The sequence below is a fragment of the Hypomesus nipponensis genome, chromosome 3 (assembly GCF_054491055.1).
Source record: "Hypomesus nipponensis isolate SF chromosome 3, ASM5449105v1, whole genome shotgun sequence".
NCBI classification, from domain to species: Eukaryota; Metazoa; Chordata; class Actinopteri; order Osmeriformes; family Osmeridae; genus Hypomesus; species Hypomesus nipponensis.
Window position 1 is genome coordinate 18,249,099 of NC_140363.1, and position 16,796 is coordinate 18,265,894.

Genomic DNA, 16,796 nt, shown 5'->3' on the forward strand with positions numbered 1-16,796 from the left:
AATTCGGTACTCTGCGGTAGTTGGGTCGTTTATGAAGCGGTATACCGTTTATAGTAGCCTATAGGCTGGCATTAAAGCCATTTGAGACACATAATGCTATCTATTTTATTGGCTTCTGACAACAACAACAAAAAGGTGTTCTTCCATCTTCTCCTTAAGTCCATGGAACAGGAAGTAGTTAAACTGATTAGCTCTTAACATTTGAGGACTTTAAATATTTATTTCCCTTTTAATAAACATGTCATGCTTTTAATACAAATGGCGAAAGTTAACTGTACACATATGTACAATAAACGATATTCTTTTTTTTCCACAATGACTAATGAGTTACATAAGCTATAAACAATGTCTTCCTTTTTCAACACGTGACATGATGTGAATTTAGAAATTGCGTGACCACACAAGTTGACTAAAAAGGTTCAACATGAACATGGTTTTTAAGACTTAGGTGACACCATATGTAGAAATAGAAATGGTGTGGTTTTGAAATATATATATATGTGGAGAGGAAAGTAGACAAACAACTGTAAAAATAAAAGTGGAATTGGTGCCATAAAACGTTTGGCAAGAACTATTTCCAATTCTGAGTTTTAAAGTGAAGTAATTCTATATAGGCCTATCTTTTACATAATTGTTCTATTTATCTATGTACTAGTCACATGTGACCATGTCATAAATTGGTACAGTAACACTTAAATGTATTTTACAATGCTGACTGTTTACAATTAAATTTGCCTGAAATATTAAGTATTGTTGGTTACAGTGTCCACAGAAATAAAATACATACATACATAACATACAGGTGATATTACATTAGTTTACAGCTTATCTAAGAAATTATTGGACAAAAGATAACAATAATACCCAATTTCAACAGACTAGTTGTACCAGGCATTTTAAAATTCTGCAAACATCTGTACTTCAAACGCTTGTCACCTTCATTAGTCACCAAAGTAGTTTTTTCTCATCGTTTATCAAAGACTGCTATCACATTCAAAGGGCCAGTCATACCCTTAAAAAATATGATTTACTATAGAACTACAGGGCACAGTGGCCTAAACTCTGTCTGCATACATTACCCTTGCTGCAAAGTCCCCTTGTCTAACAAATCGTAGTGTGATTGTATATTTGAACCATGAAGGCACAGCGATGAGTATGTGAGAAGGAGACCCAGCTGATTCTACTTCCTATGAGATGACTTTAGTTTTATTCACACTAGCACAGACTATTAAATCAGCACCAGGTCCTTCCAGAATTGTGCACATGGGAGCAGCTTGAGGAGGCAAGCTTAAGCTGAGGGTCAGTTGGCCTGTTTTAAAAATGGCGGTTGATTCTGATGTCAGTTTAGTCAGTTTAGTCAGTTTAGTCAGTGGGCCCATTACTCCTCCCCTTGCCTCCATTTGTGAGACTCCTCCTGCCTGGCGTCCGGGTGGATCTGGTTCCTCATGCCCCCCAGGACATTGGAGGTGGCCTCAGTGGCCATGATGAGGGGCTTGACCACGGCGGGGGGGAGCTGTCGCAGGACCCCGCCCACCGCCCCCGTCATCCCCCGCTGCTCATGCTCGCGGGTCGCCGTGTCGTAGATGGTCAGCGCCGTGTCCGTGATCCCCTGGAGACGCACACAGACAAACGTTACCACCGTCCCAGCAACCGTGTCTGTTATCCGTGCGGCTCTTTTTTCAGACTGTTTAATTACCTCTTTTACAACGGTGTAGGCTTTGGCGACGCCTTCGCGGAGGTCAACTGGCTGATGAGCCAATCGGTAGTGAGAAAAACGCTTCACCCTCTTCGTCTCTCGCTCATCGGGTCCTGGGGACACCATGTCGTAGGCCGTCTCTGCCGCTGCCTGAAGGAAAGAGACACACAGACAGTCTCTGAGTTGATCTTCGCTACTTGGATGTAGATAATCATAACTGCTATGCGTGTTCACACAGTAGACGTGCAAAGCTGGATTGGAGCGGCTGGTTCTACCTGGATGGTCCGGACCATGCGGTTGGTGAGTTCTAGAGCAGCCATTGCGGTTGAGGTTCCAAAGGAGGCAGTTCCACGCTGGAACCCTCGGACGATCCTGCCGTCCTTCCGGTACTGCTCTATCGGCAGCCAAACCAGATCCCTGAAGCCCTGGACTGAACACAAACACATAGAACCATTAGGAAATTCCTCACAGCTCAGATGGCTGAGCGGTGAGGGAGTTGGGCTTGTAATCAGAAGGTTGCCGGATCGATTCCCTGCCGTGCCAAATGACGTTGTGTCCTTGTGCAAGGCACTTCACCCTACCTGCCTCGGGGGGAATGTCCCTGTACTTACTGTAAGCTGCTCTGGATAAGTGCGTCTGCTAAATGACAATGTAAATCCACCAACCACATGATCATTTGGTGTACATCACATTTGTCAACAAACCTTTTAGACAAAGTAGCTTTATACCCCAGTTTAGCAGTAAAACATCAACAAAAGAACATTATTTCAACTGCGATCGGAGTGGCCTAAATCATAATGCCCTCTGTCACTACTGTGAGGTACTAACAAGCTTTTCTCAAATCTCCTTACAAAGGAGCATTTGATCATTTCTGTGACCAATCCCCCGTGAAAATGTGCTTTCCAAAACGTCTGTGAGAACATAGGTCTGTACCCCTGAACCAGTGGATCTGCCTGCATGCCCCGCCCACTCACCCAGCTGGACCAGCGAGTGGATGGGGCCCACGCCACTCAACAGTCCTGGCAGCTGGTTCTTCCTGATGTCATTGAGCCACTCGTTTATAGCAAAGGAAAAGAGCTTGTCCACACCTAGCAGCCTGCAAGAAAACCAAGTAGACAATCAGCACTGATGCAGTTTCTTAATTAGATTGTTTTGTTTATAATTATAAGGAAACCAGTCCAATAGTTTAGAAATAAAGAAAAGCCTTCCAGTTTATGAGGATTGCAGCGCAGGTTAAACATACCCTTGCCTATAACACAATCGCCTTAGTTTCAGCTCGGAGCAGTTTAGCTGTGTCAGTCCGATTACAATCCCTGCAAATGTTCCCTGAAACACAGAAGCAGTGGAAGACAAGTCAAACCTACGGCTCTCTGGAAACGATATACTCCTTATCCATTCAGTGTTTGTTGATGTACTGGACCAATTACAACAATTATCTACACATCCTGTACGCGTTTATATACAATGTTTTACAAAGTGCTCTAATTCAACATACCTGCTCCATTGAAACATGTTTCCCATGATAGTCCAGGCGTATCGGTACTTCAGACGTAAACCTGAACTCTCTGTGATAGAAATAAGACATCTTTGTTGATCAACTGTTCAAGTACAAATACTTTTCTAAATACGTTTTTAAAATATCTTTCAATAAAGATTTTTTGTGAAACTGTGTTGAGTGTGACAAAAGTTTAGAAAGGTTGAAAAACATTTTTTAGAGTGTACTCATTGATGAGTACTTGGTGAGGACTCTATCCTCTACTGTACTCTGCTATCCTCTGTTTTATGCTTCTCTGTCCTCCTCTCCCTTCATTATTTGTGTGAAAAACATTTCGAGAGAAAAAAAAAAAAAAGAAAAGAAAACCTGAAGAAGATTGGTTGGTCTGTGAACGAGGCAGTGGCAGCATCAGCGTCTCCAGGGTCCTCGCTGCCCGAGGCGGACAGCCCGTTCTGACTGGCTCGGCTCTGGGTGGGAACAGAGATGATGGGTGCCGGTTCCTGGCTGGTCCCTCCGTGCTTGGAGAAGCTGCAGGACACCTCTGGAGCAGGAGGCTTCTTCATGGACACATACAGGGCTGCGGAACAACACGGACGCTTCCACTCGTCAGTACGGGTAACGGTGCAGCCACGACCTTCACATCAAGTACACTTGGTGTTACAGGCTGAAGCAAAGCAGCCTTACCTTATTTTGTTGTAGGAATTTTTTGGCATTTTCCATGCTTCATAGACTTTATAGTTTTTAGGTGAAGTGTGACAGGAAAGAGAGAGGGGAAGACATGCAGCAAAGGGACAGGGCCAGATTCGAACCAGCCTACATGGTACGAGCACTCATCAGGTGAGCTGGCCTCAGACTTACCTTCCTGGTCCGGGGGAGAGAACAGCTCCACCTCAGCAGCGAGGCTGGAGAAGAAGTCCTTCAGGAAGAACAAGGCATCCTACGAGAACGCAGAGGTGGACCACTGTCATGTGATCGGGTCTTACTCAAGAGGCACTCATTGTCACCGATGGGATTAAACCCTGTCTGGTTTTTCTCTCTCCCTCGCTCACCTGATCAATGTTGAGGCGGAGGGGCATCAGAGAGATCCGTAGGCAGCACTCGTGCGGCGCGGGGCCCACCTCAGGACAGATGTGCAGGGCTCTTACTGTCAGCTGCAAGGGAAGCAAGCTCACACTCAGCCCCAACCTGCCTCTCCCACTCCCACCCACCGCGTTTTAACCAGGCCATGGCCTGTTCGTCCAGGCTCTGCTGGTGCTGCTCACCATGTTGGAGTGGGCCTTGCGGGGCATCTCCTTGCTGGTGTACAGGTACAGGAACTTGTTCATCTGGGAGCTGGCCAGGCGATCTCGGATCTCCAGGTCCTGGACGATGAACACCTGCCGAGACACGGGCTGGTCCATCGCCGACCCACAAGCCACCTGGGTCATCTGAGGGTACACCTCGTGTTGGAACCTCACCTGAGGACACCACCAAGAACACCTGTTAGATCTCTGATAGGCCAACTCACACTGCCCCAACAACGTCCAACAAACATTCTACTGTCGGCTGTTGGGTTTGGAAAGGCCACGCTCATCACACAAAACCATCACAACTGTCGGTGTTGGTTTGGTCTCTTGCCTTGCTGAGCTGGATCTCCATCAGGACATCCGGGTTCCTGCCCCGCCCTCCCCCGGGGCGTCCCCCAGCCCGGCCCTGCCTCACCGGGGTCTGGGACGGGGAGCTGTGAGGCGTGCACCTTCAACAACCAGAGGACCACAGATCAGCACAGGTTCAACCAGAGCCATGTAGACAGACTCACCCCCCCCCCCACCACACACTCAACCCCCCCCCCCCCCCCCCCACCACACACTCAACCCCCCCCCCCCCCCACACACACACACTCACCCCCCCCCACAGACTCCCCCCCCCTCCACAGACCGACTGACTCCCCCCCCTCCACAGACAGACAGACTCACCCCCCCTCCACAGACAGACAGACTCACCCCCCCTCCACAGACAGACAGACTCACCCCCCCTCCACAGACAGACAGACTCACCCCCCCTCCACAGACAGACTCCCCCCCCCCTCCACAGACCGACAGACTCCCCCCCCCATCCACAGACAGACTCCCCCCCCTCCACAGACAGACTCCCCCCCCCTCCACAGACAGACTCCCCCCCCCTCCACAGACAGACAGACTCCCCCCCCCCTCCACAGACAGACTCCCCCCCCCCCTCCACAGACAGACTCCCCCCCCCCTCCACAGACAGACTCCCCCCCCCCTCCACAGACCGACAGACTCCCCCCCCCATCCACAGACAGACTCCCCCCCCTCCACAGACAGACTCCCCCCCCCTCCACAGACAGACTCCCCCCCCCTCCACAGACAGACTCCCCCCCCCTCCACAGACAGACAGACTCCCCCCCCCTCCACAGACAGACTCCCCCCCCCTCCACAGACAGACAGACTCCCCCCCCCTCCACAGACAGACTCCCCCCCCCTCCACAGACAGACAGACTCCCCCCCCCACACTCACCCCCTGCTTCTGGCTGGAGAGGAGGCGTGCGGCGAGGCTCCAAAGTCCTTCCCTCCGTACAGGTGCCAGACCACAGAGATCTCCCTGATGAGGTAGCGCACCTCGGGGATGGGGGAGGTCAGGGCGCCCCTGCTGGAGCCACTGCTGCTCAGGGGCTGGCTGAAGTGGTCGTCTCTGACCTCTATGGTGTCGCTGGTCAGCTTGTGAACCACCGGCTCCTGGTCCTTGTCCTGAGGCACGCAACATAGACACATGAACCAGGACAGTGAACCTTGACTGAAACAACAGGCTGTTCAGGCTGGGGAGAATGTCACTCTGTGGTTAGAGGATTTGACTGCAGATTTGGAGGTCCCAGTTCGAATTCCTCCCTTATGCTGTACACGGCTTTGGACAAAAGCCTTGTCTAAATGATACATTATACATGACAGTAGGAAGACCCTGTGTAGCAGTCCAAGAGATTCACTGTCATGTAAACAACACACGGTCATGTGAAGACAAGGGAATTCTTGGGACATTCTTGGCACATTGGCTACGTTGATACGAGCTCTAACCTCGGCTCTGGAGCTGGGAGTCTCCAGGATGCAGAAGTCATCGGCCTCCTGGGTGAGGTTGGGGATGGGGGTGATGAGGGGGGAGTGAAGCGTGGGGTAGGTGGGGCTGGACTCCTGCGGCAGGTTCCCGCTCTCGTCCGGGAACAGGAAGAGGTCAGAGCGGGGGGGGTCCAGGTCCACATTCAGAGCCTTGTGAAGTCCTACAATGGAGGGAAAAGAACTGTAATTAGAACTACGATGTGTACTATGAAAATGTGTTAGGAACCTAACATTTATTTGATATGAATATTGTCTTACTTTTCCCTCTGTATTTCTGAGGTAGTATTAAAGTGCAACGTTGAGAAAAATTGTGTTTAGTCTTTCCCTTTCATTAGTTCTAGAACCTTTCTTGATTCACGTTGAAAAATGTATTGGCTGTAAAACTGACGTTGAAGACGTTGAAGTGTGTGTACTGTGTGTGTGTGTACTGTGTGTGTGTACTGTGTCTAACTGGTCATGCTGAGGCTGTCTGAGTGCAGGCCCACCGTTGTGCTGCAGGCCCAGGGCGTGCTGGCCATCTGTGTCCTCCATGGCGTCACTCATCAGATCCTGCAGCAACTGCTGCTCCGCCTCGGGCAGCAGGGGGGCCTGGGAGGGGGGCCGGCTGGGGGCCTCTGGCTGAACACACACACACACACACACACTTCCATCACAACAGGGAGATCTGAAGGGAGTGTCCACACAACCTTATTCTGGGCCTTTTTCTTTTTATTATTGACAGGACAGAGGGAGAGAGACAGGAGGAGGGAGAGAGACAGGAGGAGGGAGAGAGACGGGGAGATGTGAAGAATTAGGCCTTAATCGGATTGGAACCCGAGCTCCTGTGTTGGGCGTTAGCCTGACGGTTCCGCACTCTAACCCAGTGAGCTACCAGAGCCCCCAAACTCCATTGTTGATGGGATGAGGGCTGTGTGGGTAACACAGACCTCAGATCGGTTTAGGGGCTGACCTTGGTTCTGTATTTGGAGCCGCTGCACCTGACCTCCACTCCTGCAGGGGGCAGCAGGTCTCCGTAGCTGGCCACGTACTGGATGAGGTTCATGAGGGCCGCACAGGAGTCGGAACACGTCCTGATGTGGATGACATCACTGGAGCAGCGCAGCTCAAACCTCGGCTCCGTCTGTGCAAACACCAGACGGGGGGGATTTGAACCAGTGTGCCCCACAGTTACAGCGTGTTTCTCATTCATGGGCTGAAGTTTTCAACTCTTACCAGCTCTCCGTTCAGGCCTGGTTTGACAGCAGTTATCCTCAGCTCCAGAGTGCCCATGTCTACAACCTGAACATAGTCTGTGGGATGACGCAAAGTCGCCACTCAGAGGTTATGACACATATATTTACTTAACAAGAATGGCTATTGTCAATCACATTCAAACATATTCAACCATATTCAAATGTTACACAGGGAGGCCCAGCTCACCTCTCGCCAGGTTCACAGAAACAGCGTTACACTTTTCAGACAGGAACAACGCAGCTTCGTCCAGAATGATCCTGGAACAAAGGAAGCAGGGTTATCAGGGTTAGCAGACGTGTGTGAGGGCGTCTCCTGCCGGCGTTGTGACCAGGGGGGTGACCAGGGGCAGTGACCGGGGGGGTGACCTGGGCGGGGGGTGACCGGGGGGGGGGGGGGGGGTGACCTGGGCAGGGGGGTGACCTGGGCAGGGGGGTGACCTGGGCAGGGGGTGACCTGGGCAGGGGGGTGACCTGGGCAGGGGGGTGACCTGGGCAGGGGGTGACCTGGGCAGGGGGGTGACCTGGGCAGGGGGTGACCTGGGCAGGGGGTGACCTGGGCAGGGGGTGACCTGGGCAGGGGGTGACCTGGGCAGGGGGTGACCTGGGCAGGGGGTGACCTGGGCAGGGGGTGACCTGAGCGGGCGCCGTACCGGAGCGTGGAGGATGAGCGGTCTAGAGATACGCTGCTGGAGATGCTGAACGTCTCCACCAGCAGCAGAGACCTCAGGGGCAGGTACAGCGGCCTGAGGACGCAGAAACACAAACAAGCTTAGCGGTTAGAGCATTTCACTGCAGATCATGAGGTTGCAGGTTCAAATTCTCCCTGTACTATACATCACTTTGGATAAAAGCGATCCATTGTGACATGGTTCTTGTCGCGGCCCACAGCACCTGTAGTCCAGAGAGCAGCTCCACAGATGCAGGTGAAGAGTCGTGACGGAGGAAGGGGGCGTGTACCCCAACACAGGCTCGTCAGACACGTTCAGGAAGTCCACTATCTGTTCCACACGTCAGGGAGAACCAACAGGAAGTCAGGACAGAGGGGGTTAGCGGCAGAGTGGAGGTGCAGGGCCTGTGTGTGTGGGTGTGTGTGTGTGTGTGGGGGTGTGTGTGTGTGGGCCTGGGGGTGGCTGGCCAGGTGCAGGTTACCTGGTCGTACCAGCCCAGGCTGGGGTGGACCATACGGTGCTGGAGCGTGGCTCCTCTCACACCCACAGCGATCAGGAACTCCTGTGAGACACACAGAGCACTGATACGTGACGGCTCCACTGACACAGCTGACACCACTCATGACCCAGGATGGGGCGTCAGGGAGAGGGGCCGCGGGCCAGGCTGTACCTTGACGTTACGGTCCATGTTCTGAGAGGAGATCTTGACAGCGACAGACAACATGCTGTGGGCCTCCAGGCCAATCCCCTCCGAGGGGGACGTCCTATCAGGAACAGTCTCAGAGGGGTAAATGGCTGGCTCCAGCCAATGGGGACGCGTCCTGCAAGGTAGCTTGATGTCGGCTACAGGGGTGTCCCCATCTACCAGTCCTAGGAAGACAGAGAGAAGTTAGGCCACAGGAATAAGAGTTTTTAGGATGTCATAGATACAGTAGCATTACTGACTGGAAATACATAAAGTCAAGTAGATGATCTTGCTCCTCCGTCTCACCTTGGTGGTACAGGCAGATGTTACTGGTGTGGAAGCAGATGTAGTGTTGATCTTTGTAGCCCTCGTACTGGGTGACGCTGAAGAGAACTCCGTTCTTCAGCTCCAACCAGAACTCACCGTGTGTGTTCTCCAGCACTGTCTTATCCTCCTTCTGGAGGGAAAAGACGACATCGACTGAGCAGAGCTGGAGTTAGCTCTATAAACATAACCCTGAGGTCCGAGTGACAGCGGCCTGACCCTCTCTCTGTCCCTGAGGTCTTAGTGACAGCAGCCTGACCCTCTCTCTGTCCCTGAGGTCTTAGTGACAGCAGCCTGACCCTCTCTCCGTCCTGGTTGCGTACCTTGGCAGCGGTCTGGAGGGCCACCAGGCCGTGGTTGACTGTGAGGATGACAGAGAACAGGCTCTGGGAGCTCTTGTTGTGGGTCTTGGGCTTCTTCCTCCGCCGAGACCTGAGGCCCAGGTCAGAGGCTGGGGAGTAGTACTGCATGGTGTCCTCATCGGAGCCGCTGTCCTCCTCTACACACACAGGACAGAGACACAGGACACCACCATGACGCTCTGAACATACGAGTGATGGGACCTGGAAGCTGTCTTTACTTACAGCTCCATCAAGACCACATCCAACAGTTCATGTATTTAATATATGTAGCATAAAATACTTGATTGGACAGTTTCAGTGATGTGTGACTGTAGAGAGAGAGAGAGAGAGAGAGGCCCAGGCCGGACTCGAACCCAGGCCGCTGAGATGAGGCCTCAGCCTACGTGGTACTTTCTCTCCCCTGTGTCTCTCACCCTCAGGTCCGGTGGAGCGGAAGGGGCTGAAGCTGTCCTTGGTGTATGTGTTGATGAGCTGGCTGGCCACCGACAGACCCCCTCCGTATGGCATGTTCTCCACCGTCTCCACGGGCGACGGCGCCGTTGGCTCCCATAGCAACAGGTCGTTGTTTATCCTGGGAGACGTCAGGGTCAGTGTCATCAACACTAAGAAGCAGGCGGACATGCTAAGGGGACCGGACGCTGTGAGGCCTACCTGTTGTGTAGCTTCTCGTAGAAGGCCTTACTGTGTAACGACAGCTGGACGTTGGGAAAGCAGAGCTCCAGGATGAACCGTGAGTTCCCCATGGTTTTCTCCTGGAACTCTGTCATCTCAGCCACATCGCCAGGTATCACCATCTGTGGAGAGAGGGGATAAACCATCGTCTCCTTCAGCCTCACATATTTACTAAATCTAGGACCTGGTTGAGTTGAATGTTGTTTCAGGTTGTAAACATGGACATGGCAGCCCTGCACCTGGCCTGGAGGGTTGTGTTCATAAACCTGGACCCTTATATTTACATGTAGTCATTTAGCAGACACTCTTATCCAGAGCAACTTGCAGTAAGTACAGGGACATTTCCCCGAGGCAAATAGGGTGAAGAACCTTGCCCAAGGACACAACATAATTTGGCACAGCCAGGAATTGAACCGGCAACCTTCTGATTAATATCCCGATTCCCTAACCGCTCAGCCATCTGAACCCTACCTCTTCGTTCTCGTACATGACCCTTCGCGAGGAGAAAGGCGACGGTTCGGGCTTCCCAAAGTCGCAGACGTCCTTCAGGGAGTGGGCGGCCCCCTCCTCCTCCTCTTCCTCCTCCGGGGAGTTGTCCTCTGCCCCCTCGTCCTCCTCGGCGGTGCCTCTCTCCAGGATGGAGTGCACCGCGGGGGGGTTCACCTTCAGCACCACCCTGCAGGAGGAAGGAGAGCGTCGGAGCAGGTCGGTCAGTCAGCCACCATCACAGGTGGGCGTTTCCACTACAGGGGTTTTCAGAGGAGTGAGAGAGGGTTGGGACTTGTGGTGGTCTACGCTTTAAAAAAATAAAGGTTCCAATTAGATCTAAGGACAGCCATTCCCAACCTTTTCCACTTCACGGCCCACTTGCATTATTTACCAACAGTATAAATATTTCCATTATTTTCTTTGGTTCAGCCCACAGTTTGGGAATCGCTGCCATAGGAGAACCTTTTTACTTCCACAAGGAACCATTTCAACTGGGGTTCTTTTAAGAATCTTTCATAAACGGGTTATATTCAAACAACCAACTAAGGGTCTTCAGCTTGATGCCGTGTGGTTACCTGGGCCAGTCAAACTTGCCACTGTCAGAGGACGTGGTCATATCTCCATCCATGGAGTGGGACACTTTGAGGAACATGGCTGCTGGAAGCTCTGGCTCCTCCTGGAACTTCCCTGAGGGTGAGGAAATAGGTTGACATTTTGGGTTTTAAGATTTTCGTGTCTATTTCCTGACTGGAGAGAATCCCTAAACATCAGTTGTCCACAGTCAGTGAGACATACCAACTAGTTCTCTGAAGGTGAGCTCCATCTTGGACTGCTCTGGACAGCTGCCTCCTGTAAACTCAGTCTTCACCTCCAGATCCTCCAGCTCCAGGTACAGCACCTCCTTCTGAAGCGACTTCTTGAACCACGGGCCTCTCTCCTGGTCGGACCGCAGGTCCGGGATTGGGAATCGAACCACCAGGCTCAGGACAGGAGCGTTGACCGTCAGTGACACGTGGCAATTGGCTGGGGTGCGGCTGTCATCAAGGAAGACCTCCGCAAAGGCTTTGTGCTGTGGGATAAACAAAGAAAGGCATTCAAGAGTATGTTGGTTTTCTTCCTCCCCCGGTATTAAGAGCAGAGAGAGAGGATAAGGTCTTTACCAAGCTGACGTGTTTGTTGTAGGACGTATACATGTGTGAGGACATCATCTCCGTGGTGACCAGTTTTTGCGGCTGTAGCAGGGAGTTGAGGCGGTCGACGATGCTGATGTCCAGCTCCGAGCGCACCTGTCCAAGCTCTACCTGAATCTCTGCCTTCCTGGGCATGCTGCTCAGACGCACCTGACCGCCCTGGACACCCCAGGCAGGAGAGGACCCGTGAAAACAAGCAGGTCCCCTAGGCCTAATCCATGGCTTGTTCTAGACTTTAAAGTGTCTTATATTCATTACGTTTTTCTACTCAGACTAGGCTTGACCCTTGTCTGGGAAATTGGCTGTATGAGTGTTTACCTGAGGCCCCCTGCGCTCAGCAAGTTTGTAGAGCAGATGCAGGCAGGTGGCAGGTGACGAGGCAGCGCTGCTGGTGGTGTCGAATGTCAACAACTGAGGTGACAAGACGCACCAGTGAGACACACCTTGACAAGGCATTTCAGCAGGTGCATGCAAACGTAGCGTGAGGTCCCGAGAGCAGTAGAGACACGAGTGGTGGTGTGGTTGAGGAGTGGCTCACCTCAGTGTACTGAGCCCTCCTCTGGGAGGCTGAGCTGGGGTTCTCAGAGGGAAACAGACACTCCAGCAGCTCCATCTGGCCCAGGGAAACGTCGGTGCTGAAGGTACGCAGGCTGGAGCCCTGGCAGTGCTCATAGCTCACCTTCAGACCCTGGCCCACAAACCTGCAGAAATGTTTCAGTTGTTTATTAAGTTCCACTAAAGGATGTGCTGAGGGCAGGAGCAAATGTTTCATGTCCCATACACATCAATCTGCCCAACCCCCCCCCCACACACACACACTTTTTATTTGGGTAAATAATATTCAACATCCCCAGTTATTACAACAACAAAAATGCTGTCCCATTTGAAAACAAACCTCCGTCCCTGACTGAGGGATTAAAAGGTCAATATGAGTGACACAAAGTTGACATTGTCACCTGAGATGGTCGTGGGGGCAGGCCATGTCGAACACGGCCCGGGACTGAATGAACGAGGCAGGGGGGAGGTGGTCCGGGCCGACCGAGCGGAAGAAGCCAGCAGCCATGGGAGCCAGTGGGCTGGGAGCGGCGTTGGGCGGAGGCAGGGGGTCGATGTGGAGGACCGACACAGCCAGGCTACCCAGAGACAGCCTCAACACCAGCTCTGGCCTGGACTCATCACCGTGTGTTTTGGAGGAATGGGCTGTAACACAACAAAGCTCTGAGGTGAAAACCTTCCTCAGTGAGTTTTCCCAGGAGTATTTCCTTGTGTTCCTGGAGGGTTTAGGTTGGCTGAGGGGCAGTTCTGTGGGTGTATGTGAATCCCTCTGTGACATTGCTTGTAAAAAAGAGCTATACAAATAAATGTTGATTTGGAATGCTGATTTGAAAACAGACAACTCAGGGAACTTAGGGTGTGACTGTCTCACTGCTGTGGTGGTCGTTAGTAACACTGGTATTGATTCTTACAGGTCTGTCTCAGCAGCTTGTGAGGCAGGAAGGGGGTCTCCTGAGTGGGCTTCTCTCTCTGACGGGGCACGTCCAGGTACTCATCCCAGAGAGTCTGGAAAAACAGAGAAAGCACCGTGAACGTGAGCCTTCCAAACCCAGGACAGCCCCTGTGAGTGCAGCTCAGACTCACTGTGACGTTCCCAGAAGGAGACTCCCCTGGAGAAGCTGAGTAGTTGCTGTTGAGTGACAGGTCAAGATCCACAGTGGGGGGTTCACCCAGAGGGGGGAGCGACGACAGGCTGTGGGACATCTCCATGTCGGCCATGGAGAAGAACACATCCTCTGCTCCAACGCCCAGGATCAGGGAAGGAGGAAACCACAACACACAATGTCTCAGCATGCTTAAGAACTGTCTCAACAATAACCGCGTTAGATAGATCTGTGTAAGATTTGCTCATCCCCACCTCGACTAGACACAGTTCTAGCGGTCTGGCTTTCAAAGAAGTCCGGTTCTGTTCCGATCAATGGGCAGTCTTTTTTTAGGCATCGGTTTAGCTCCATGTGGAGACGATACTCATCTTCCTGCTGCATGGGACGGTTCTTCCTGTCCTTTGTCCACTCCTGTCCGCCTTTACGAGCAACACAAACAGGTAGTCGTAAAAAAAACACGTTTTCTCTTTGGGACATAGAGTTCTTCAGTGAATGCAGATGTCAGAAGACCTAACCCTAACCCACCTGGACTTGAGAACACCCCAAACATGTCCAGAAGGAGATGAACTTGCCGTGGGGATAGCAGCATGACAACGGTGTCAATTTGTCCAACAACATCTAGCTGAAACAGACGGAACATGGAAATATAGCATCTGAGCATGTCTGGGAAATAACTATGATGTTTAGAAAGAAAATAAATACACAAGACAGTTACAGTAATGCTAACCTTTGCTCCAGGCATGGTCTGGTTCTGTTTCAGTGTGAGAGACAGCTCAATTTTGCCAGTCAAACTGCCAATCTGCATGGGTTCAGAGGGCATAGCGGAGGACATGGGCTCAGTGAACTGGGGATGTGGTTCACAGATGATGCGGGGGTTCCAACTGGGGGAGAGCTTGGCCTCAGTCTCCTGGAAGCGGGAACATCAAGAGGAGGGGGATTAGTGAGAGTGAACCCCCTGCTCTCCGTGGCTTACCTACACGGTGCACAGAAAGCCACTGGAAACTCACGGCTGGGGTAGGTGAAGACTTGAAACCAGCTCTGGCCGTTTCAGAGAACTCGTCCCAGAAGATCTTGACTCCCTCCATCTGCAGGTTCTTATGGGCAAACGTGGTGGGCTGGTGCACGTTGACACTGGGACTCTCCTCGTCGGTCTCGTCACAATAAACAATCCTGAACACGACAGCAGAAGATGTTGTTCATGGGACGTTGACGTAACTGCTAAACACTAACTTAAAAATACCGTATCACTTACTTGTTTATTCGGATCTCTATAGCAATTCCTGTTTTTGAATTCTCTGGAACGTGTTCGATTCTGAGAACTGTGTCCACAAACGTAACTTTGACTCTGCGAAGAACTTGAACACAGAAACAGAACAGAAACTGCTCATACAGCTGTATCAAATCAAAGAACTAAAAAAGTCATGTTTTATATTTTAATAATGTACCCGTTTCAATTGTTTCTGCAAACTTTTCCAAGCCCTCAAGTGGCTGGAAGCTCTCCCCCAGATCATCAGTCAGGCGCTGGCTCAGACAGTCCTTGGCTAGCTGCATGCTGCTTGTCATGAAGCTGGACCAGCACATAGGCTCCATACCTGAAGCTGAGAAAGAAGAAGGTAAACATACTACAAACAATTCTAGCTACAGGACTAGCTTTTTTTATTTATTTTTTATTTATGAATCTGTCAAAGTTATCTCTGATGAGGACGGACAATGGCGTGTCTCTAATCCTCACCCACACGAGGCCGCGGTCTGAACACCATCTCTAAGCCTTTGACCTCCAGGGCACAGTTCTCCTGAAGCAGGGCGGCCCATGGAACAGTGAGAGAGATGGTCTGGATGAAGCCCTCGATGACTTCGAAAGGGGCATCCACTGATTCCAGGATCTCATTCAGTGACTGAAAGGGAAGAAATACGGCCGTGTATTTTCAGCACCCAGGACTGATAATACTTAACAGTGGCACCGTATGCTGCACAATAAAGATGGAAACTCACCCATTTGTCCAATGGCACTTGCGCTAGTGATCCAGTGCCTTGGTAAAGGTCTAAACTCAGCTGGTCAAGGCTAAGCTTCTCCTGGAGGAAATTTCCCAAGTACCGGTGCAGAAGATATCTGCATGCCCGCTTTTTTATGGACTCCGAGAATGGCCAGGGCATTTTGAAACGCTGAAGATGACAGTATGTATTGAATGATGTATTCTGTGCAGATGTTTTATAGAGTGTCTAATTAAGACGGTATCGGTTCTGTCATCCTATCGATTTAAAAAGTTCAGGAAAAAGTGAGCTTAAACATCCCTCACATCCAAGGGGGAGACGTAATTCAGATCTACTGAATTCTTGTGCAATGTGAAGAAGTTTTACCGACTCCAGTTTGCTGTGCCTACAAAGCAGAACAGAGACACGAAACACATTATGGACACATTTCAAGTGGAGTGTAACGCCAAGAAAAAGGCAATTAGTTAAATCACGATGAGGCAATAGCTTGCTGAGCTCACTCATTGCTGAGTGTATAATTGTTTATTTACAGATACAGACTAAAGCCAGCTATACTTGCTACACACACGTACGATAACAGTAAATAAGATATACTGTCAGCTAACATAAAGGTAATCAGACAGGTAATCATTTAGCTGGACAGCAGTCGCTCGACTCATTTCGTCATCAAGACAACAGCCGGTGTCGATAGCTAGCCTAGCTAGCTAAGCACCTTTCTGAACATATTTACACATTTTAGCTGATTATCTAACCATCATTACCTGCCACTTTGTTTTTCGATCAGTGGCTTGAACCTACTACTAAGATGGGTGTTCGATTCAGGTTCAAACGGGACATGACAAGACTGTCCATGGCAACATGGAATATTAAATCCCTCCTTATCATCGCTTGTTGTGCTAACATTGGCTACAGTAGCTACCGTTTCTAACTAGCTAGCGTGTCAGCTAGCGTGTTAGCTAACGCGTTAGCTAGCTAGGCTATAATAAATCTCAATACATACATTTCGGGCTCCTATCGATTACATGTGTTTACCTTTCTACTGAATGCAGCTCAAATGACAAGATAAGACGGCGTCTTAAAAATAATGTAATAACCGTATTCGTTCTGGTCGTAGACTAAGGATTACTTAACATCTCATCTCTTAAATTGTTTACAAACACTCTCATGACTCCGCACCACGTTCGGCTGTGCGTACTGTCGGCGTACTTCTTAAACCACACCCATTT

The 16,796-nt window shown here is 50.9% G+C and overlaps 1 protein-coding gene across 3 annotated transcripts; it reads right to left on the reverse strand.

Annotated features, from left to right (window-relative positions):
• Nucleotides 1–194: 194 nt before the first annotated feature.
• On the reverse strand, nucleotides 195–16,754 carry atg2b (autophagy related 2B). Of its 3 annotated transcripts, XM_084681464.1 has the most exons (44): nucleotides 16,603–16,754; nucleotides 15,876–15,955; nucleotides 15,571–15,741; nucleotides 15,311–15,473; nucleotides 15,024–15,176; nucleotides 14,831–14,933; nucleotides 14,586–14,748; nucleotides 14,306–14,485; nucleotides 14,104–14,200; nucleotides 13,833–13,997; nucleotides 13,559–13,710; nucleotides 13,387–13,480; nucleotides 12,877–13,120; nucleotides 12,459–12,621; nucleotides 12,239–12,331; nucleotides 11,891–12,079; nucleotides 11,526–11,799; nucleotides 11,306–11,417; nucleotides 10,713–10,917; nucleotides 10,221–10,363; nucleotides 9,983–10,140; nucleotides 9,531–9,706; nucleotides 9,190–9,340; nucleotides 8,869–9,068; nucleotides 8,680–8,760; nucleotides 8,422–8,528; nucleotides 8,181–8,273; nucleotides 7,718–7,788; nucleotides 7,511–7,587; nucleotides 7,248–7,418; nucleotides 6,784–6,916; nucleotides 6,260–6,459; nucleotides 5,709–5,938; nucleotides 4,809–4,926; nucleotides 4,454–4,648; nucleotides 4,241–4,342; nucleotides 4,050–4,128; nucleotides 3,558–3,825; nucleotides 3,192–3,261; nucleotides 2,940–3,022; nucleotides 2,671–2,792; nucleotides 1,972–2,126; nucleotides 1,697–1,846; nucleotides 195–1,609 (listed from the first exon to the last, which is right to left on the reverse strand). In XM_084681464.1, the coding sequence occupies exons 3-44, from the start codon at nucleotides 15,730–15,732 to the stop codon at nucleotides 1,379–1,381; spliced, it is 6,276 nt and encodes a 2,091-aa protein (XP_084537590.1). In that variant the 5' UTR covers nucleotides 15,733–15,741; nucleotides 15,876–15,955; nucleotides 16,603–16,754; the 3' UTR covers nucleotides 195–1,378. The 3 variants fall into 3 exon arrangements, with proteins under 3 accessions (XP_084537590.1, XP_084537591.1, XP_084537589.1); XM_084681465.1 differs by having other exon boundaries at nucleotides 3,558–3,768; nucleotides 15,571–15,955; XM_084681463.1 differs by having other exon boundaries at nucleotides 15,571–15,955.
• Between the last annotated feature and the right edge of the window lie 42 nt (nucleotides 16,755–16,796).